Here is a 22,207-nt window from a genome sequence, read left to right on the forward strand (position 1 = left end):
CACCTTGTTGAACCTTTTGTGTACCTTTTTAACCTCTGTGTTTTCAGAAAAACTGAGTTGTCTGATGATGTAATGAAGAGAAGCTTTCAGTGGGCTGCCGCCAAACAAACATGTTCAGCTTTAATTAAATGGTTGAACAGAGCGTGCTCAGTCTTACGGCTGGTCTGTTTCTACTCTTATATATTTATATTTTCCTATGTCTGTGCTCGTCTCTCTTCCACGCTGTTATTTTTGAGTCTCCAGCTTTCTCCCCACAGATCCTCAGCATCTGCTGCTGAATAAATTCACTCTTTACTTAAGAAATACTTCATATCCCAAGCGTGTGCATCTGTTGTGTGTCAGCTGGCTGTGTTTGGGTTTTTATTGGGGGGGGAAAAAAAAAAAAAAAAAAAAACACGAGTCTGGGGTAAATGGGCTTTTATAGTAGATATCCATGTTTTGAGCAGAAATCTCAAACATTAATCACACTTGTCACCAAACTGGAGCATTACATTCGGAATATTTGGGATAATGATCATTTTATTATTACTATTATCATCATTTTACAAATTGCATGTTCTCCCTATGGCTGCATGGATCACTTTAGACAATCGAGCTCTCCACACAGTCCAAAGACATGCATGTTAGGTTAACTAGGGTTGGATGATGTTGATCATGTTAGCTCTGTGATGAGTGGGCAGCCTGTCTAACGTAGACCTGTGTTCTCAGGTGGGATTGGCTCAAGCCACCTGTGACCTTGAATTCGATAAGCAGGTAAGAAAATGGATGGATTTACATGAAATATACCAACATAGAAAAAGTAAAACTGGATGCAGAACGTTTAGCTTTCAGGCCCCGTCTGTAGCTCTGCTTTTAAGATTAGCCATAAAAATGTCCTTTTTGATAAAGCATCTAGTTTACAACCCTTAGCTCCACTGCAATAGGCTTAGGCTGCTGAGGGTTTCCCATGATGCACTCGTTTGCTCTCTGTGTGTTCACACGCCACTGTGCGCTTAATTGTGTTTTTGTCTTGTCCTGTCTTCCTAGCTTCACCCTCAACTGGTTGCAGCAGACGGCTGCTCCTCTCTGGGCCTGATTCTGCCGGAGGTTTCTTCCAGTTAAACGGGGTTTTTCCTTCCCACTGTTGCCAAGTGCTTGCTCTAAGAGGATAGTTTGATTTTCAGGGTTTTTTTAGTGCCCTGAGGCAGCTGTTGTTGTATAGTTTGGTGCTATATAATGAACAGCTATATGATGAATAGCCAGCATAAATACCACACGCAGGTGAACTAAGCCATAGAATCAGAGTAGCTGTTGCTACCAGTGTTATTCAGTATATTATTATCTCAGTATAATATTATTGCCCAATGTATTAGTTTTTTTTGTTTTGTTTTGTTTTTTAAACATGAAAGAAATGAAAATGAACAGTTTTTAGAGCATCTGTGCAGCATTATTTATTCATTGTATCCTTGGAAACAAGGATGAACATGGCTGTAATGCAGATTCATTCACTTAGAATTTCAGAACTGCATTTCTCAAATCTTCTGACAAAATTTTCGTTATGTGTTATTCTGTTTATACCTGTAATTTTAAGAGATTTAGTTCGGCCAAGGCATCTACAACTATATTTATATTTATAAGGCATTTGGAGTTTGTTAAAGGGAAAGCTTTAAATCTCCTGACATATCCTTCAAGCAACATTTGAGAATAATTTTAGGGCTGCAAGAAATGAGTCACTTCGATTTTGATAAAGCTATTCCATATTTGTGACAAATAAGTGAATTACTCACTTCAAATGTCAGAAAAACACCAATCGCACATCCCAGCTCTCAAGATGACATCTTGATCCAGAAGCAATTACCATATTTTAAAAGCTGGAACAAGAATTTGTTTGTTTTTTTTCTTGATGAATGACAAATGATCAATTAGGACTGTCATATATTCAGTAGATACATCAATGGAGAATTTAAAAAAAAAAAAAAAGTCCCAGCAATATCAAATAGATGAAATTGCAGCTTCTCTTCAGCCTGTTGCTATCAGTCCCACAGCCTCAGCGTTAATTGTGAGTCTTCACACTCCAAAGCCTCGGGTGGGTAGTGCTGTTATTATCAGAGGAGTGATAGAAGTTTAAAAAAAGAGCATGCCTCTGGGTTATGAAACTGCGATATGCTCAAGAGCTGCTGGGAAAAGTATTAACAAGAATTCGGATGTCAAGCAGCAGAGACACTGAGATCTGCCGCTTACAGAGAGAGACAAACGCTTTACTCTCACACGTTGTCGAGTAGAGAAAGTCATGAAATGAAACCTTTAGCAGGGGCACTAAGATACCAGAAGAGACAAGTGTATGGTACAACTTTGGAGGCAGAAAGCAAAGTGGAGATGAATCCTTAATGAATCATCTGCCAGCTCCGTGGTTTATTTTGATGCCGGCTGTCTTTGAATGAGCCATCTGTTGGGTAAGAGGGAGTTTCTAAGTTGTTGTAAAGGGCAAAGAAACTAGCTGGACAAAAAAAAATAGTTTGACTAATGCTTAAGATTGAACAGAAAGAGTGGTAGCGTTTTTAAAAACAGGATTTTTGTTCACCTGGGACTGAGGCGAGTAGTGCACTGATGGAAGGCACGAAGGTTTAGGAGGAAAGTGGAGTTCGCTTCGGGGCAGAGCTGCAATTTTTCATTATTTGGTGACGTTAGTGTCCGAGGGGAGTCTAATGATGCGTTCAACGGGCAAGAAAGAAGGCAGTAAAGTATGAAATTAAGTTTTGCCTGCTTTTGTATCCATTTCTTTGATGTTCACTGGTGAAAAGAAGGAAAAGGAAAGGGGAAAAATCATTTTATTGCCTGTGGGAGAGCATCAGGGAATTGGGGCTCTGAGGACTCAGATGGGGAACATTTTCTAGGATCGTTGCCTTAGATAAATAATCTATAGTCATAAAAATAATCTAATGCTCAAAAGGTATCTTTAGGCAAATTTCTAAAGTCAGAAGTTCTTAAAAAAGACTGACTCCCATGACTATTGGCTCAGGGCATGTTGATTACTCTGAGGTTTTCTCATTAATCTGTTTGTAACGCTGCAAGAGAAAACGTTTTCCAACGATCTGGAAAAATATTTGTGCATTTTCTCTCAGCAGGCTTTTGAAATGAATAGTATCTGAATCTCCCTGGGCCAGCTCTTCTGTAGATGTTAGCTGCCTTTTTTTCTTTTCCCACACTGCTTCAATAATGCTGAGGACGTGAATCCGCTGTGTTCTCTATCCAGTTATGCTTTTACTGCACTAGCAGTGTGTTTGGGGTCATTTTCATGCCAAAAAAATGATTTTATTTGATGGTGCATTAGAATCTGGTGTTTTAATTCCATCAATATTTACAGTGGCTAAAAAGCAGACCCGAGTCACGACAGAGCCTTAACTGTGTTTTACAGATAGCTGCAGACACTTACTCTCCTGACCACCTCTGTACATATTGATAAGCATTTGAACCAAAAACTTCCTGTTGCCACTGATTCTCAGTCCAGATCTTTTGTAATTTGGCACCTTGGCCACTGACTCTGTGGACAAAGAGACAAACACAGTGGACTCGGTTCAGTGGGGAACAAATGATGAGAGCTCAGCAGGTATGTGGGTTTTAGAGCAGTCAGGAGGAAAAAGGTTTTAGGAATTCATCTAAATTTAGAAACTAATTTATAGTTCAGCAACTGTAACCTCAATTTGTCTGATACTTCTAGTCAAATAGTTGTTTCTGCCTTTATATATTACCTTCATCACATTCATATTCGGTAAATACTGAAAGGCCTCCTGTGTAAAGGTTTAAAGAGCATTTGTCCTGCTGTAATGATATTATAATTTTAACAAAATGTATTAATTAAAAAGGTTGGCCTTGATTCTGAACAGGAAATTGCGATTTTTCTGCAAATGAAAACAAACATGAGTCAGGAGTAACTCTGAAAAACTCTCCTGACTTGAGCTGCAGTTGCTTCACTCAACTAAAATCTGGCCTCAGGATCCTCATCTGTGCTCAACAGTTCACACTCACTGTTATTGCTACATCGCTGCGTCGCAGATGTGGCATCTCACAGATGTTTTCAGATTTTGGAACTCTTTATAAAAAGGGAGATGCACTTTCCTAATTTTTTATTTTTTCCCCCCCATGTAGTCTCAGTATTTTCCAGCAAATGCAGAAAGTTGTAGCTGAGATAAATGTCATTTAGAGAGACTAAACCAAAATGCAAGACAGAAGTGAAACTTGAACAGAGGAAATGGTCTCCACCTCGCGTTTCAAGTGTCAGTTCACTAAAATCTGAAATAATCAGACTGTAAAATCGTCTAACCAAAATGAGGACTGGAAAAAAAGGGAACGAGGTTTGCAGTTTTTTTCATGATCTTTGTTTATTTGCAAGAGCTAATTAAGTGAAAAAGTGGTTTAAAAATAGCCATCCAAATCTGGATGTGGTCCTGAGTCAGTGCCAACCTTTAGACATCTATGGAGAAAGCTTTCAACTGTTTCAGTCGTCCATCTCGAGAGCTATCGGTGGCCCGTGGTACTCATGTGCTGGGCTCTAAGTGCTTAAAAGCAGGGGTCCTGCTGCTCAGTACCAGGGTTAAAGCAAGGCCAAAAGACAGACTCTAAACAGCAGATTGTTGGTCACGTTTGCACTGAGAAGTAAACAAAATGCCACTTTTACAGCATCAACACAGTTAATGAAAACATAATTCACGTTTTGTAGTTCTGGCCCAGCCATCCGAGGTACAAACATTTATCACCTTATAAAAACTGCAGTACAAATATGTTGTGTAATCGAACCCGACAGTCATCTGCTTTAATTTGTTCCTAAATGAGAGCAGTCACCGCCAACAGCTGTGAATTCATTCCAGCAATTTTTCTGTAATTTAAAGGCAAAGATCAGTTTGATTCTCATGAAACAAGTTCCACATTTCCATCAGTTTGTTTTCCTTCTAAATTGTTTCTTTAACCATATTCCAGTTTGATCATAAAAAGGCGATTGATCCTTTTTTACTGAGACACATCAGTTTGTGGAGCAGTGCCTCAGTAATTTATAACATGGCTCTATCATCTTACTCGTCCCAGGCGATCCTTCACTTTGTTCATGGTGTTGGGCTCCCACCCTGTCGATCCGGGTCCACCCAGTCCCAGACGTGGACGGAGCCATCCGAGGCTGCAGACAGAAGCGTCCGCGGCCGCTCGGGGTGCCAGATGTGGGAGGTGACGAAGGTGGGAACACTGTCATCAGTCTGCTGTGATGAAACTGCGTGACCGCGATGCTCAAACAGCGGTCGAGCCTCCTGCGGCTCCGCCCCCCAGAGACGGGTGTTGTAGATCTGAACAACACCACTGAAACCTGATGAGGACGAAGGCAGAAACTTTAAAAGGCTTCTTTCTGACCCACATTTATATTCGTTAGGATAATATTGTGCTAAAAGTTCAAATCATTCAACAACTATGAAGTCAAGAAACTGATAACTAACTTATCCACTTACTTTGAAATGGTAGCATTAGTCTGTTAACAAACTGAACTTTCATTTCTGCAGACACCCACATGTTGACTGTAGACTTTAAGCCCCTTGATCATCTTGTCTTTTTGCCTTTTTGTGACAAATTACTATACTTACATCTGATTGCTATAAACAGAGTTGATAATTACAATTAGCACACAAATGAAGGCCTCTACTGCAGTCGCTTACCTAATGAAATGTTTTTCTATTGGTAATCATATAGTCTGCAAGACTGTGCTGCACGTCAGATTCACAGATTTAATTTGTATTTTTAAAGAGAGCTGTAAACCAATATTCATGTCACTGGCTCTCATGCAGGATCAGAAATGCTAAAAAGGCCCATAATTAATTTGTTATAAGACTGAGGTCACTGTGGCAACGTCTCCAAAAGTATGAAAACAAGACCTTCACAAGCAGAAGCCTTTACAAAAGAGTGATGACAGATTTCTCATTCTCTCGTTGATGCTCAGTGATGAAAACATTTCACGGCGCTTTGCTGCTGGAAGAATTCAATAACGCTACCCTGATTGAAATTTATGAGTAATTAAATCTGCCAGTACATCCTTTCAATCTTTGGATGTTTCTGTTAGTAATTTCAGAGGCCATGTTTGTAAAACACTTCACTTCCTCCGTGTCTTCTTTTATATGACTGTTCAAATCATTTCAACCAGTCAGCATCTAACCTACGCACATGGAAGACTGTACGCACATGCACCTCCATAATCCTACACAGAACCATAACTCAATCCTGAGTCATGCTGGGGGCTCCACTGTGACGTGATGCAAATAATGAGGTCTGAGTTTTCCTCGCTGCACTGTACAGAGAGGAAAGCTCAGAACTCTACATTGCAGAGACTGAACAGCCACTTCATAAACGCATGGCACAGCATAGAAGAGCCACCTCCACGGGCAAGACTCGGCGGTCCATCTGCATCTAAAGGTCACTCTTTCGAGGACGCCAATCTTCACATTTTGGACAGAGAAGACCGATGGTTTGAAAGGAGTGAACGAAGCCATTTATGTCCTCTGTGAGTGACCATCTTTGAACAGAGGCGGGGGTTTACGACACAGTCTTCCATCTATAATCCAGTTTTGAGATCCCTGCCCAGACGCCTTAACGCCCACTCACGTCCTGGGCCATTTAACCATTTGAAATCACATGATTTCACATGGCCAAGGTATCACTATGGGTCCACCCGAAACCTTGGCTGATTGTGACCCACACCCATTTTCACACCTTGGCTAAAGTGATTAGATAGAGGATCAATAGGGGGTCCGTTACCCTCTTGCGGACACTCCCATAAGGCTTAAAATCTGGGACTCTCCACCATTTGTGCTTAGAACTGAAGAAGCTTCTCGGATGCGAGGTGAAACGTCTTCAAGAAAACTTAAAGAAGTCCACACGCTTCACTTTCCAAGCTCCTTAGACTACGATGACCTAGATGACTGAGAACCGTAACAGACAATTTTAAAAATCTTTATCCAAACATTAAATGAGCAATTCACAAGGCAGATCTCATTGAAATCGAACTTCCTCATATCAGACAATGTTTACATTAGCAGCAACAGTCTAGAAATAGATGCTGCTTTGGCTGTTTCTTTCTTAAATGAGGTAAGGCTATGTTATCCTACACAACACATTGTGACACATGTTGGTTATTTTCTGTTCTTTGAAGCATGACACTTTTTTTCCCCCCCTATTATTTTCTGCACGAGCCAGTGTACACGCCTGGTTTATTTCCACCCATCACTATAGTACTTTTAATATTACAAAGGCCAACTAGTGGCCTTGAAAGGCTACGGTGATTCATTTTCCCCACATGTGAGGCTGAAAATGTCAAGTTTGTCCTGAAGGTGGCATTACAGTAAAGGTCACACGGTCTCTTTAATATCAAAAAGGTTCCTTCTCTACGAATACTTGCAGAAAAATCAGCCAAAGCTGTTCATCAAAAGAAAAAGGGAAAAAAAAAAAAAGTACAAAATTAGAGTTTTCTTCATCTTTTGTTTTAAGTTAGTCAGTTCAGTCTGCAAGATGTATTTACATTTTAATTGAATTCTTTGCCCTAAGCCCGTTCCTCAAACTTGACGCTCTTCTATTTAGCCCCACTAAAAGAAGAGCGCATAATGAATATCAACATCAGCTGAATTGTAAGATGGGTATTTGACATCACAGCTTCGCAGGGTTACTGTTGGGTCTTTATAATGTTAACATCAAATTACATCTAGCCAGAGGTCCAAATTAAACTCATTCCACAAAACAATTGGACAGCTATCTATTTTCTGCAGCTTAATCCAGGTCTTTGTCACAGCACCACTACTCTAACCAGAGTTCTTCATATCGGTCCTTCTCTTAAAAGTAAATCCAAACTCTGAGCTGGTTCCACAGAAGAGGGTCCTGAAAGCTGAAGGCTCTGCCTCCCATTCTACCCTAGGAACCACGAGTAAGCCCAGGCATCCTGATAATAACAAATTACAGTAGTCCAGCCTAGAAGTAATAAGTAACTAGTTTCATAACATCACTCTGAGACAGAATATTTCTAATTTTAGAGATATTGTGCAAATAGAAGAAAGCAGTTCTATTTATTTGTTTAATATGTGTGTTGAAGGACATAGCCTGGTCAAAAACAACTCCAAGCTTCTTCAGTGTTACTGCAGGCCAAGGTAATGCAATCTAGAGTAAGTGTCAGGTTAGATACTATATTACAATAACCTCAGTTTTTTTCTGAATTAAAGAGCAGAAAATTAGATGTCATCCAGGTCTTTATGTCTTTAAGACAATCCTACAGTTTAACTAATTGGTGTGTTCTATAATGTTGTGTGTCATCTGCATAGCAGTGAAAATGTATGCTATACCTTCTAGTGACACTGCCTAAAGGAAGCATGTATAATGCAAAAAAAGAATTGGTCCTAGCACGGAACCCTGTGGAACTCTATCGCTGTAACAAAATATTATGGTCAACAGTATCAAATGCTGCACTCAGGTTCTAACAGGGCAAGCACAGAGATGAGTCCACTGTCAGAGACCATAAGAAGATCATTTGTAACCTTTTCTGTGCTATTATGAACTCTGAAGCCTGACTCTTCAAATTAGCCATTCCTCTGAGGATGATAAGTTAGCAGTTTTACTACTCTTTCAAATCTTTTTGAGATAAAAGGTAACAACAACCACAAATTCTCACAGCAATGAAAAACACCCTGATTAATAGGATGTCAAGAAATTAAATTGTAAGTTATGTCATTTTTTTAATTTATCAAATCTAAAGCTCACTAATTAAATTTGTCAGTTTGAACAGAGCCAAGTATGCTGCTCATCACTGTTTAGCTGAGCTAAGCCAATGTAGTTTTCCTAAAGATTGAAGTTTCTGCAGATTCCGAGATTGGTGCAGAAACATCATATAATATACATCTGTGCAAGTGTGACAGATTACTTAGTATTATTTAGTTAATCAGTGTGCAGATAAAACAGGGTTTTTCAGTGTGATCACTTACAGAAAACATCAACATCTGAAAAAAAACTGTTTGTATAAACTGACCTGACACTGAGATACAGTCATCCAGTGTTGGAGCCCACGACACTTTGACCTGGCTGCAGCGGCCTGGTGTTTGGACGTCTAGCTGAGCCTGACACCCCGCCCCTCCCAGATTTCTCAAGTCTGAAACCACCGCCTGTCCAGACGAGGAGACTCTGATGACCCTGCGGCTGGACGGATGTGGACCTGCAGCAGCATCCGTCCACCAGATGACAGACTTGGCTGAAGATGGTGAATGTGAAAGCTGAGGAGGAGCAGACGTCCGAGTATCGGCAACGTAAACACTCCCGTTACAGCAGCCGGCGAGGAAAACCGTGTCACTCACGAACTGTAAGGAACTCAGAGGATCTGCTGAGTCGGTCTCTGTCGGGACAAAACAACGCAAAATGTCTCAAAACACACATTACAGAGAGATTACATACTGCAGTCTGCTGCAGAGATGGTTTTATGACTAGAACATCAGTGTTTTGAAACTGAACAGCTGAGGAAACCCCCAGCTGAAAGAGCATTTAATGGCCCTCCTGCTGCAACAATTACAGGCAAAGTGCTCAGAAACAAAAACATCAGGCTGGTCGTTTGTTGGCCTTGTTTTGGTGCACTGGCTGTGCATAATGATCAGAAACAAGCAGAGAAAGGACTGTGGTGAGGAAACTACTAACATTTGATAATATGCAGCGTGCAGCGAAGCAGTGGTTACTACTTTGGAGCATCTATAGATCAAATGGTTCATGGGGAAAGAAAAAAAAAAGAAAAAGAAATCGGCCCTGTTCAGTAGCGTATAAACTTCAGTCATTTCAGTCTTTATGTTCTGATCATACACAACATGTCTTAAAGATGCCAGAATCATTGTATTTTAGCATAGAGAAAAATATTCCTTTAGTTAAGATGTGATGGAGAATAACTATTTATGTACTTGGCACAAGTTTAAGGAAACAAATTTAAATGATAAAAAGAATTTCTGTTTTGTCTGTTTTGTGAACTGTTCCACGCCTTGTAGCCTCACAGTGACGAGGTCCTGGGTTTGAATCCACTGGCCTTTGCATGTTCTCTCTGCCTCTCCACATACTGCAGCTTCATCCCACAGTCCAAGACATACATGTTAGGGTGACTGGTGATTCTAAATTGGCCATAGATGTGAATGAGTATGAAAGGTCCTCTTTCTGTGATAGACTGGCAACCTGCCCAGCATGCACTCTGCCTATCTCCCTCCGAAAGCTGGGATGGACTTCTGATGCTCTACTGCAGGAGCAGACAGGTGGATGGATGGACGCTCTCTTTGATGCCAACTATTTTTTTAATTTTTGGGAACCATGGAACAATGATATTTATTGTTTGCTCACTTTACTTGTATTACTTCCAGGCCTTAAAGCCACAGTCTCACCTCCACTCAGAGCTTCAGCAAACTATTTTTGTGTGGAAAAATAAATAAAATAAAGCAGGGAAAAGAAATGGAAAGTTACAGATCTTCCTAGGGGTTACAGTGGGTGGCCTACAACATAATACTGCATCATAACACAGCTCAGCCTTTCTTTCTAGATCAAACTTACTTAAGCGAGCCACAAAAGAATAGCAGGAAAACATCTCCTGGCTGCACAGAAAGCTTTTGTCCTCGCTCTCCTCAGGAACACATGCAGTTTTTTTTTTTTTTCATCTTCATGTGACACTAAATCTTAGATGTCCTTCACAAACAGTGATTGTATCCCAGTCCAACTGTAAGCTCAATAATTACACTGTTTTAAGAAAAACTATACGTAAAGAACAGTTTATCTTTTCATTATAAAAACTTTACTACAAATATGATTTACATTACTATAGTATTAGTAGGAGAGACAACCAGTTTACCAAAAGTAAGAATACAGTTAGATTTTGAGCATAAAACAAACCACACAAAGTCACTTTAATTCTTTCACGCTGCCATTCACGATTAGTCTCGATGCTGATGGAAATCTGAATCTAGATTATATTTTCTTGAGAAAGAGTAAGACTATGTCTCCCAATTTTTTTTGTTCCAATTTTTTTTAAGCATTTATGACATTTCTCAAATTTCGACATCTCACAACAGTGAGATGAACAGTCTCACAAAACTGCATAAAGCACCACTTCGACTTAAGTTTTCACCTCTACTTAAATAAGACACAAACTAAACCAATCTTATAGTCTCCATGCTCACAGGCGAGCGTGAACATAAACTGATAACTGTAAATGTGGGGTTACCCAGTTTATAGAGAGTCTCTCCTGATGCGAGTTCAGTCAGCTGGACGTCGCTGATCTGAGCTCCGTGAAGAACTTGTGGTGCTGACGAGGGTCGAGCTGCGATCCTGCTGCCTCTCTCTGAAGCACTCCTTTTCCCTTTAATACTTCCTGTTCTCCTGATCACATCTGTCATGGATGACAAGGAAAAGAAAACCAGTCACACTGTCAGAAGTGCCTCACCACATTTTATAATTATTCCCTTTACCTTGTTTGCTGTAAACCAGGAAAGGGGACCTATTATTCCCTTCTGTATTTTCTTCCTATATATGCTATTACAATAGCAAACTCTCATATTAAACACGGTTAAAGGTCAGAAATTGAAAGCGTACGTGAAGTGAAACCCCACAAGACCAGGCTTCACTGCTCTAATCTTGTCAAAAATCTTTTTTAACTTGCATTAATTGGTGGAGATGTCTATGTCTAAACGTCACTTTCATTTAAATTAAGACAGTCAGACACGTGAAGTATCAGGTGTCAGGAATCAATTTGAACCCTGTAATAGTGGTTGGGCAGTCAACGTCTGACCCCCTTTCTGATTTCTCTCAATTATTATTGGTGAACAATTCAACACAGGAAATGTGCACGATATGATACAAATACTCTTCTCTCAGGTTAGGTTCCCTCCTATATTTGTCTTCTTTGGGCTACAACAGAAACAATTTTAACTTCAATCTATTTCAGCAAAATCTCCCCCCCCCCCAAAAAAAATAAAAAAGAATTGTATAAATAAATATTGAATTCAACAGGAAAAGTTTCTTTTATGATCTAGTCTGTTATGATTCAGTGATTTTTACTAGTTAAGTCATTAACCTTGAATAAAAAAGGTTCATCCATTCAGTGAGTCGTCTCAAAACAGCTTCTGTAGATAAGAGTTACATTTAAAAAGGCCTTGAATATTTTTTATTGCACTCTGTGAAACATTATCATAAGTGAGAACCTTTTTGCATTTAGATGAATACATTCAGCTCATAATGCCCAGAAAATCTGGTGCTTTTTGTACTGAGATCATGTCACTTTAAATTCATATCACTGAAAATCACCGTTAATCACAGCGATGATTTGCAAGTTTTTGACTGATAGTAAATTCTACTCTGTAGGTTTTAAGTGAGATTTTATTCATAATTAGTTCTTGGTCTTAATTAATTTTACTGGACTGCTGTTAAGTTTAATTTTATCAGATTCCTATTCTTTTTCTTGGTTTTAATTTCATGTTTTTTATGCTTTGTTCTGGTTTATTGTTGGTTATCTGACCTGTCTTACTAAATTTCTCTTTGTCATTATTTTTCTCTTATATAAATTTTTTTAGGCAAGTGCCTAACTTTTGTACTTTGAAATTTTAGGGAAATCACACTCACCGCTCTCTTCTCCTCCAAGGTCCCACACCTGCAGGTCGGAGCTCAGCCCGTCGTTGGTCACAGCACACCTGCCGAAATAACAGAATGTTAATTAACTCATTCACTGCCATTGACGTCTATAGACGTCAATTACGTTTTTCAATGGGGGGGGGCTAGAATACAACCTCGGGCAGCTTGTCAGTGAACATCAGACTGCTTGAAATGTATTTTTCACAAAAAACTCGTTTTCTCCCTTTTTGTGGTCAAAACAGGCATTTTTGGTGGAACCCACCTCTCAGCTGATTACTAAAGAATGGAAAATGGTAGAAACAAGCTTTTTTTTTGGATGGAAGAAGAGAGTCTGTTCTTCATTTTGGTAGGTTCAGCGTTTATATGATCATAACACACAGTTTTCTGTGGCTCTTCAAAAATGAGTAAAAATGCTCAAAAACCCTGGCAGTGAATGAGTTAAAAGGCTGCGAAGCTACTGATTATATCGTCCCCTCACATTTACCATCAGATCTAAAGATCTACACAAGCACTGACTCACACCACCTATAACAACTACAAAACACAGACCCTCCACACTGTGCATCGTGCCTCACGGTGCGATGCACGATATATCTTCTGGTTAGAGCTGGGCGATAGAACGATAACGATATGTATCGCGATATAACTTTTACTCGATAGAGAAATTAAGCTATCGCGATAGACCTCGCCGCTCTTGTCCTCTTAAAAAAAAAAAAAGAAAAAAAAAAAAAGAAAAGGTCAGCCAATCCAAATTAAGTAGCGCAGAGCCGAACCAATCACAGCCGCAGCGTCACGTCGCGTGACTTGTTACGTACAGCACAAGTGCCACGCCGCACGTGTGTTTGTTTGGGAAGCAGCCAGCGGGTAATGGAGCCAGCGCGTAATGGAGGAAATGAGTGTGCCGACTAGAAAAATCAACCGAGCGTGACCGAAGAGAAAACAGATGATGGTTCCAACGCCGGAGAGATTGTCAAACGGAAGAGCCAAAGAAGTTCCGTAGTGTGAAGGTATTTCGGCTATTTCAAGTCTGACAAAAACAGAGTAGCGTGCACTGTAAATTGTGCCGAAAGCAAGTCTGGAAATACAATAAACTGGTGCATGCGTCACACTGTGCGCCGCGTTATTGTTTCGGTGAAATGAATTTCTACAATACTGTTAATTCTACTCTCTGCAGTGTTTAAATGCTTACATATACACACAGTTACTGTCCGTCCACACATACGACTCTGTTCTGCTTCTATGCCCCAGCTTTGTTTACTTTTTCCCACCGAGGCTTCTAGACTTCTGATTGGCCAACATTTCTGCACGGTTAGGAATCTAGCGCCACCTGCTGCTTTGGCATGTTCATAGCAGCGTTTTCCTTCATTTCTGCCTTTATGTGTGGACGGGATTATTTTTTAAAACGAAAACGGAAAATCTCCGTTTTCAAAAATACCCGTGTACATGTGGACGTAGCCTCAGTCTCTGACTGGAAGCGCTAATTCGTCATTCGGCTTTTGTCAGACTAAAGTAACTGTTAAAACAGTTTGAAAAGCTAAGCTATACAACAAGGAGAGATTGAGAATTTCCTTTTAGTTCTCAGTTTATTTGATATTGACAAAAGTTAGTCAGTTTTGTCTGTTCTTCTGTAAAACAAACTAAGATTTATTTTTAGAATTAATATTTTGTTTCTAAGTGGAATTGACAATTTAGTCTGTTTCGTTTGTTCTATTTTGAAACTTAAACGCTTTAGCGGCTGCCTTTTGTGTAGTTTGCAATATTTGCCTTTATTTATCTGAAAAAGTCTCATGTTCCTTAAGTACATCTACCCTGTTGAACTTATTATGGGAAATAAATATTTAAATAAAAACAAGCTGCTGATTATTTCACATTTTACTTGTGAGCAACGGCACATTTAAATCTTACAAATATAGTTATTTGGCTTATATCGTTAAAGATATCGTTATCGCCTGAAATGAAAAAAACATATCGTGATATGAAAAAATCTCATATCGCCCAGCTCTACTTCTGGTGCAATGATTTGTTAAAAGTTAATTATTGTCACTATCAACTCATCTAGTAAAGGTTTTTGTAAGTAATTTCTTAGTCTAAACAAGTTTAATACAATTATGATGATTTTTAGACAGCTGAAGAATTGTACGTTTAGCATTTAGGCTTAAAACCTTTAAACAGTTCATCAATACTCTGAATTGCTCTTGACTGACCTTCTGTACTTTTATAAATCTGTTAATGTGTTAAATACGTGATAGGTAAGAATAATAAACTGAACTGTAGAAAATATAAAGAGTACCCGAATAAAATAATTTCTGTGCTCCAGCCTTGCTGGGTGCTTTTCAGTGTGCCTTTTTTGAAGAAGACCTCTTTTCATTCATTATTCCCCAAAAAGAAGCTTTGAAACCAAAGTTTGGTGCAGGAAAAGGCATCGTGTGGATTAGAAAACCTTGGAAAGAGTGAAGCAAGTTTCTCTCCCTGAAGTGGGTCACAACCAGTGTTTGATGAAACAAAGTAACAGTACTCCAATTACTGCCTGGTTTGCAGTTTAAATAAGCAGGTAAGTACTTTTCAAAGAATTAATCAACAACTGTTCAAATGTTACATTTTTCTGCTCCTGAATAAAAGCCTGAAGGATCTGCAAAGTTTCTGTCTCTCCCCGATTTCTTGGGATACAGCTGTGAGCTTGGGAAATGTTGTATTTATTATTGTTAAGGAGTTAATTTTCTCAGCAGATAAGGCTGTAATCTCACAGATTACTTTATAATGGAAGTAAATTGTAGACTGTAGTCAACTGAGTTGTTTCCTTAACCCTCCAAATTATATAGTTGTTAAAATTGTATAATCCTACCTATGGTAGCCGCTGTAGAACAGACATGTTTTAGTCAGCAGAGAGATCAAAAACGTTGGATACAGACTGTACGCCATGTTTGGACTGGCTCTGCAGAAGAGTTTTTGCCTCTGTTAGGAAGGCTGTCAGTCCTCTGTTTACCTCAGCTGTCAATGCTGGCTGATAAACATTCACCAGTTACAAGTTTCACAGTCTCCTCCAGAGGAAATGGATGTGGATGCTTCTTAGTCCAGTACAGGCCAATAAGTCAGAAGCTCACTTCTGATTGATGACAGCTAAACTGAGGAGAGAAGTTGAGGATATACTTAACTGTTGGTTGCACTGCTGTTTTTCCCGCTGTTAGCTGGTGTTAGATGCACTTCAAAGAGATTTTCACTAATATTAACTTATAACCAGCTGTTGTTGTTGTGTTAAAGCCCAGACTTCAGTTCAGGAGATGAGGCTTGAGGTGAGGAGGAAGAGGATTATTTTTAATTAAGTCGTGTGTCTCTTTCCTTCCCGTTTTCATTTCTTTTGTCAAGTTGACCTTTTCTCAAGTGATCAAACATATCTTGAGTATGAAGGTGCAGGTACGAATTTTAGTGTCGCTCCACTGCACCGTAGGAATGCCTATGACTTCTCTTCTCCTCTGCCTTTGTCACATGCATAAAGCAGTTTTAGTCAGAAGTGAAGTCCTTAGTGGCTGCTACTACAAATACAGGGGAGGAACATGGCGGTCTCCACAAGCTGCAAAACACTCTGTTGGAAGTTGTTTCTATTAAATAACCTCAAAAAAGACTGGCCGTACCTTTAATGTAACATGTTACTTATAAGGGTAATTTATCCAGCACTGGTCTGAACTCACCTTGTTCCAGGGATGTGTGTGAGGCAGCGAACCGGACCATCTGTGAAACCACCATGGGAAACTTTAAAATCCCGTTCTGCGCAGAGACTCTGAACACAAAAGCAAACAGGAAAAAACAGAGTAACATCTGAAACGCCTCCTAGAGAAAAATAAACTCAAAGTTTGGACTAATGTTCTGATTTTTACCTTATTTTCATCAGCAAGAAGTTTCAGCGGCAAGCGAAGTTCTAAAATTTCATTTTTGGACTGACTATAGCCTGCGACACAGACGCCTACAAACACCAAAAAAAATGATTAATACAAATGATTTGGCTAATGAAGAAAGAGCTGAAAAGCTGTCTTCTATAACAGCAAAATCAGAAAAAAAAAGGATCCATAACTCAAAATTTCGAGTTATTTTCTCGAAATTTCGACATATTAACTCAAAAATTTGAGAAAAGCAACTCGAAATTTCGAGTTAGCGCTGCCAATCAGTAATCTACGTGAATGACGTCATTTCCATGTTACCCGGAAGCTGAAGCCCTCAGCTACAAATGCTACAGCTAAGCTACCGGTATTACATCCAGTCGTGAATGCACAGATTGCTGAGTGTTTTCAGCCTGGCTTCACAAATGATGAAATCCCTGTGTTATTAGCTGAATCACATGGTGTTACTATCAGCAAACATACTTTAATTTGTTGGGATCCGTTTTTGCGTGCGCGGTCCTGCGCCATATGCTTCCGGGTAACAAGAAAGCGACCTCATTCACGTATATTTTTGATTGGCAGAGCTAACTCGAAATTTTGAGAAAAGTAACTCGAAATTTCGAGTTATATTTCTCGAAATTTCGAGATAATATGGATACTAGCTTCTTTTTTTTTTTTTTTTAGTGGCGGAAACGGGCTTCCATATCTTCAAGCCACATCATCATATTTTAAATTATTAGATCAACTTACTATTCCCTGACGTCCACTCGAGGACCTGGGTGGGATGTTCAAGCTGATACACATGAAGGTCTTTGTACCTGAAGGAAAAAGGTTTGTGAATTTCTGTATAGAGTTTAACATAAAATACAGTGAAACTCAATTTTGACGTGACGTGGTTTTGAGCGCTACAGTCAAAAGTGAAGGTGAGCCCGCCTTATGTTTGTTATAGTGACTCTGTAAAATTTAATTTTTTTTTTAAGGAATTCAGAAAAATATAAATTCACTCTGCCTTAGTTTTGCAAACCTTTCAAAAACAGCCCTACAGCTGCATTCCTGATGTTTATTCCAAGTTGTTTGGTGTCTCCTTGCAAATGTCCATTTTGTGCGCCTTCTCCTTTGTATGTAGTGCTGTTTGGTATTTATTCCTGTTGTCTAACTATTTAGTCCCTGTGGAGCACCCAGCATGTCGTTGAACATGTACAATGACAATACAGGGGATACAGAATCATATTGTTTAAAATATAGGCCTTTTAACCGCGACACCAGACTTCATTCACAATTTATGATATGTAATATTTTCTGTCTACAGAATCAACGCGAACATTTTTCTTTTTACCTACAACTTGATTCCTACAGTGGAGCCATCATATCATATAATTCGTCTAGATTATAAAACTCGAATTCACTAAATTTATTTTGAAAATGAATCACACATATAACACCTCTTAAACCACGAGTAATAAGTGTAGGAGATGAACTAATACAATGTGACAATTTGGAGCTTATTTAAATTTTAGGAGAGATATCCGTAAGCCGAATTTAAATAAATTAAATATAAACATAAATATATTTAAATAATGTTTTGTTGTGGTGTTTATTAACAATCGAAAGCTGCTGGAGGGTAAAATGCCTAAAATTAAGAGTTTGCTTTGCAAAGCTGGTAATGTTGGTTAGCAAGTAGTAATAAAAATATAAATTTGACGTTTCAAACAAAGTAAAAAGCTTACTCACGTTTTCAGTGACTCGATAAACCAGTCATCTAAAATATCCTCAAACTCTGCATCTTCCATCTCTCCCAACAGCTCCTGCAGGCATGGGTGCTGCTGATCATCCACCACTTCCTGTTTAGTTCCCTCTGCTTTTTATTCTACTGCTTCTTTTCTTCATGAAAACTACACCGCCACCTGCTGGTCTGGAGGAAGCGAGCCTCAATCAAAAGTAACATATTAAAGTTTAGATAGAAACAAAACAGCAGGGTCCGTTCTAGCTTAATCCGTTAAACAAACAGATGCAAGAAGCAGATAATCAAGTACAGAGGCCTGTGCAGCTGACTAGTAGCCTAAAGGTTGCTGGTTTGAGTCCCTGTTCAGATGCTGGCATGGGCTCCATATGAGCTGTTTTTGTACTCGATCCCCAGACAAAAATAAGCAATAAACAAATATCTAACTGAGCTGATATTCAAAGCACTAATTTGCTTGATTCCATATGCAGCTTTCTACAGCCTGAAGAACCTCTTGGTCCTCTTGATATCCCTGGCACAGCTAACACAGCACAGCTTCTTTAACTTTTAATTTGATATTTTAGGCCAACGCAGCCAGAGGCATCCTTAAATATCAAGACTCTCCTTATTGGTTTCAGGCTTTACAGCAGATGGCATCTACATGCATACAATTAAAAGATAAAACAGCACACAGGAATAAATTTGAATCACCTGATATTCGCTTGTTAAACTGATTCAATAGAAAACAGTAATTTTAGATATTTGAAGATGAACGTACAGTAAGTTTTGCATCCCAGCAAATCACTTGTATTTGTATAGTGCCAGTTCACAACAAGGTGGCTGATGTTGTGAGGTAAAGACCCTACAGTGTTAGTGAGAAAACCACAACAATCGATCTCCTGTGGGTAAGCACTTGGAGGAACCAGGTTCTGTGTGGGGCGGCAAAAGAAGAAAGAAGAAGGTGAGCATAGAGAGATGAGGTTAAATCAGGGGACGTGTCCGTGAGGAGCTTAAAGCTGCAGAATACAGTGCTGTGAGGATGAGCTGATGTGGCTTGCAGTAAAAAGTTCTTTGCTTAAGTAATAAAGGGGTGAATATATATCAGCCCATTTTCCATTTATTAACAAAACTCAAAGTCTCCAGCATAACAAAAAGGATTTCGAGCCACTGGTCTAATGCGTGTATGGTAACAGTCATCTCAAGGAGGCCCAAAAAAGTGTTTGAAGACAAACGCAGTGGACGGTCGTGCTTCATATCGAGGCACTCTGACAGCACATCTATTGTTTGCTGCCTTCAGATGGCCACAGAGGCTTAATGAACTGAAGACCCAGCATTTTTTCCAAACAGTACAAAGCAGCTGTCATCAACAGACGCCCTGTTGTAGCTGCCTTTATTATAAAATACCATACAGATAAAAGAATTGGAAGTCATAAAAATGCCAACAGTACGTAACAAGGAAGCACAGGAAATTACCAAGAGTCTCAGAAGAATATTTTCAAGACAACTTTTGGGATGTTTGCCCTCCTCCAGCCTTTAAGCTGTGCTTCCGGTTGTCTCTATCAGACTAACGAATGCAAAATAGTTGAGAGCGATTAACAGATTTTGAATTTTGTAAATAAAGCGTGGTGTACTGAGGGAATACTTCCCCCTTTATCAGAGCAACAGAGCAAAAGTTTATTTTGATAATGTGATTAAATGAAGCTGCCAGAAGGAAAACGAACCAAAAACAGATGTTATGTTTGGGATGCTGGGCGTTTCTAGTTAAATGATCAAATATTCAAGCCCTGAGTGCAGCTTATATTTGTCCTCAATTTTCTCCAGGACAGCAGCTGAAACCTCATCAATCCCACCATGCTCAAAGCTTCATCTCTCCGGCTGTTGTTTGCCGTTTCTCCTCCTCCTCCTCCTCAGCAGCAGTGCTGTCATTCTGTTCCTCCGACTGTCTCACAGCAGAGAATCTGAGTCACATTTCGACCTTCCATTTCTCCCGTCACTCCTTGAGAAACAAGGGAGTCCAAACCAGAGTCTGTACAGGACAGTAAAGACGTGCGTGCTTGCATACAGAGCTGCAGGAACTGTTTGCTCTAACAAAATAATCAGTGAGAGTTAGTTCAAATACTTCAGGTTATCATGTCTGAATCCTCATTTAGTAAGCCACTAAAATATTAGTCTGTCAGTGCTTTAGATATGATAAAATGTGTTTTTTATCAAACAAGATGTTGCTGACAGAAAGTGAGGAAAGACAGAGGTGGCAGTGCATTAAAGTTACAGAGGGGAAGATGAAGCTGGGAGAATGGAGAAAGGAAAAGGAAGAGAAACCCCCTGTTCAGCCTGAGCTGAATCAGCAGCTTTCTGTAGACATCGCATGCTTTCAAATCCAGATGCCACTCTTTGTCTTCCCTTTCTCCCCCTGCCCTTTTTGCCTTATTTGCCTCTTTTTCTTGTTTTTTCAGCTGTTTCTTTTCCTTCCTTTACTGCTTACTTTGACTTTTGTCAGTTGTTTCTCGACCTTCTTCCATTCTTTCTTTTTCTCAGCTGCTTTCCTTTAGGTTATTTCTTTTCCTGACTTTCTTTATCCTGGTCATGTTTCTTATAGTTTCTATGCGAGCATTTCTTTTCTTTTCTCTTTCTGTCACCCCCACTCAGGCTCTTCTGTGGTGTCCTGGATTTCGCTGGATCAAGGTTTTGTCTTTTTTGAACTTTTATAATAATCCCACGTGTCCATGTCCAGTATTTCACTGCCACTTTTTACCTCCTCCTGGCAATCGCTAAATGGGATTATCAGCCTCTGAACTGGCCCTCCTGCTGGTTGTCCAGCAACTTTTTTCTTTCCATCCACCTCCAGCAATGTGGTCAGCGTCACACTCCTCTTTGTACAATGATACCATCTCGCTGTTTTTCTGTTTTCAGTTCACATTCACGCAGGCTGCTGCACATTGTGAACTTTCTGGCCAACATCTCTTTGATGTGCTGCATGGCTTCCTTTCTTCCCTCTTTTAATTGGCAATTTTCAGCCTGAGTGGCTTTAAAGGTTTTTTGCACCTCCCTGTTGATATTTTGTGGAGCAGTACTCAGGAATCCTCCTTTGCATATCCAATTGTTTATTTAGAAGAAAGGCACCCAAGGCTACTGGAGATGGGGTTGTGTAAATCCTGACTCCAGGAATCATTAAAAGGGCATCTGATAAAATGTATTGATTGGACAGCGGGAAGCTGCGGGAAACAAATAGTCTTGGGTGTATATCTGACGTCACCTGCTGAGATTCTTTTCATTTTTTAAGCTTATAAATTTTACTCAGCAGCGGCGACTGAACACTGAGTTTCATGAGTCAGTAAAACAGTCACACATCGCTAAACACATTTAACATATTACAAAACCAGCAGCCACATGCTTTCAACAAAGAGCAGCCTGTTTCACATTAGCTGTCACTGCTGAGTCTATCACACCACAGAGATGTGAATGGCCTCTGTCCCAAAGCTGTTGTTTCACACTCGCAGCAGGAGAGCCTGGGTTTTCCTCAGATACGATAATTGTTGGACAATATATCAGACGAGCCGGATAACTGCCCCCGGCTGAGCGTCAAAAGGATCCCAGCAGGTCCTAATGCTTTCTGCCAATAAGCAAAGACAATAAACAGTGTGCAGAATTTCTTCACAAACTGTGGTGTGAGGAAGACTGCTTTACCAACATTGGTTCACAAACAAAGAAGTTTGGCAATACTGAGTGACAGCGTGCAAGAAAGCAAAGAACAAGTGTTTTTCAGTTGTCTACTGATGTGATTGTTCCTCTGACAAAAGAATGATGCATTACACAAATAAATAAAACTATTTATTTACTTCTGTGATATTGATTTAAGTCCTTATTTGATAAAATATTTTGAATGAGAAAAGGGGCAATTTTAGTTTCCAGCCAACTCTGTCTCAGATGGTATTCTGTATTTGATGCCATCTTACATGCAGTGATTCCTTAGTTTAGGGGGGATTTG

The 22,207-nt window shown here is 39.6% G+C and overlaps 1 protein-coding gene across 1 annotated transcript; it reads right to left on the minus strand.

Moving 5' to 3' along the window:
* Nucleotides 1-5,049: 5,049 nt before the first annotated feature.
* On the minus strand, nt 5,050-18,386 carry wdr73 (WD repeat domain 73). Its single transcript, XM_080897411.1, has 8 exons — nt 18,234-18,386; nt 17,253-17,320; nt 16,503-16,588; nt 16,317-16,405; nt 12,622-12,689; nt 11,228-11,392; nt 9,017-9,376; nt 5,050-5,329 (listed from the first exon to the last, which is right to left on the minus strand). Exons 1-8 carry the CDS (start codon nt 18,290-18,292, stop codon nt 5,076-5,078), a joined length of 1,149 nt encoding a protein of 382 aa, XP_080753537.1. The 5' UTR covers nt 18,293-18,386; the 3' UTR covers nt 5,050-5,075.
* Nucleotides 18,387-22,207: the final 3,821 nt, after the last annotated feature.

This window comes from Rhamphochromis sp. 'chilingali', assembly GCF_963969265.1.
Source record: "Rhamphochromis sp. 'chilingali' genome assembly, chromosome: 11".
Taxonomy (NCBI): Eukaryota; Metazoa; Chordata; class Actinopteri; order Cichliformes; family Cichlidae; genus Rhamphochromis; species Rhamphochromis sp. 'chilingali'.

Coding starts and splice junctions, on each gene's coding strand:
- wdr73 (XM_080897411.1), bottom strand. CDS start 18,292: ATGGAAGATGCAGAGTTTGAGGATATTTTAGATGACTGGTTTATCGAG. Junction 9,377..11,227: donor AGAGACTCTCTATAAACTGG/GTAACCCCACAT, acceptor TTGTCCCGACAG/AGACCGACTCAGCAGATCCT. Junction 5,330..9,016: donor TGACTGTATCTCAGTGTCAG/GTCAGTTTATAC, acceptor CGTCCTCATCAG/GTTTCAGTGGTGTTGTTCAG.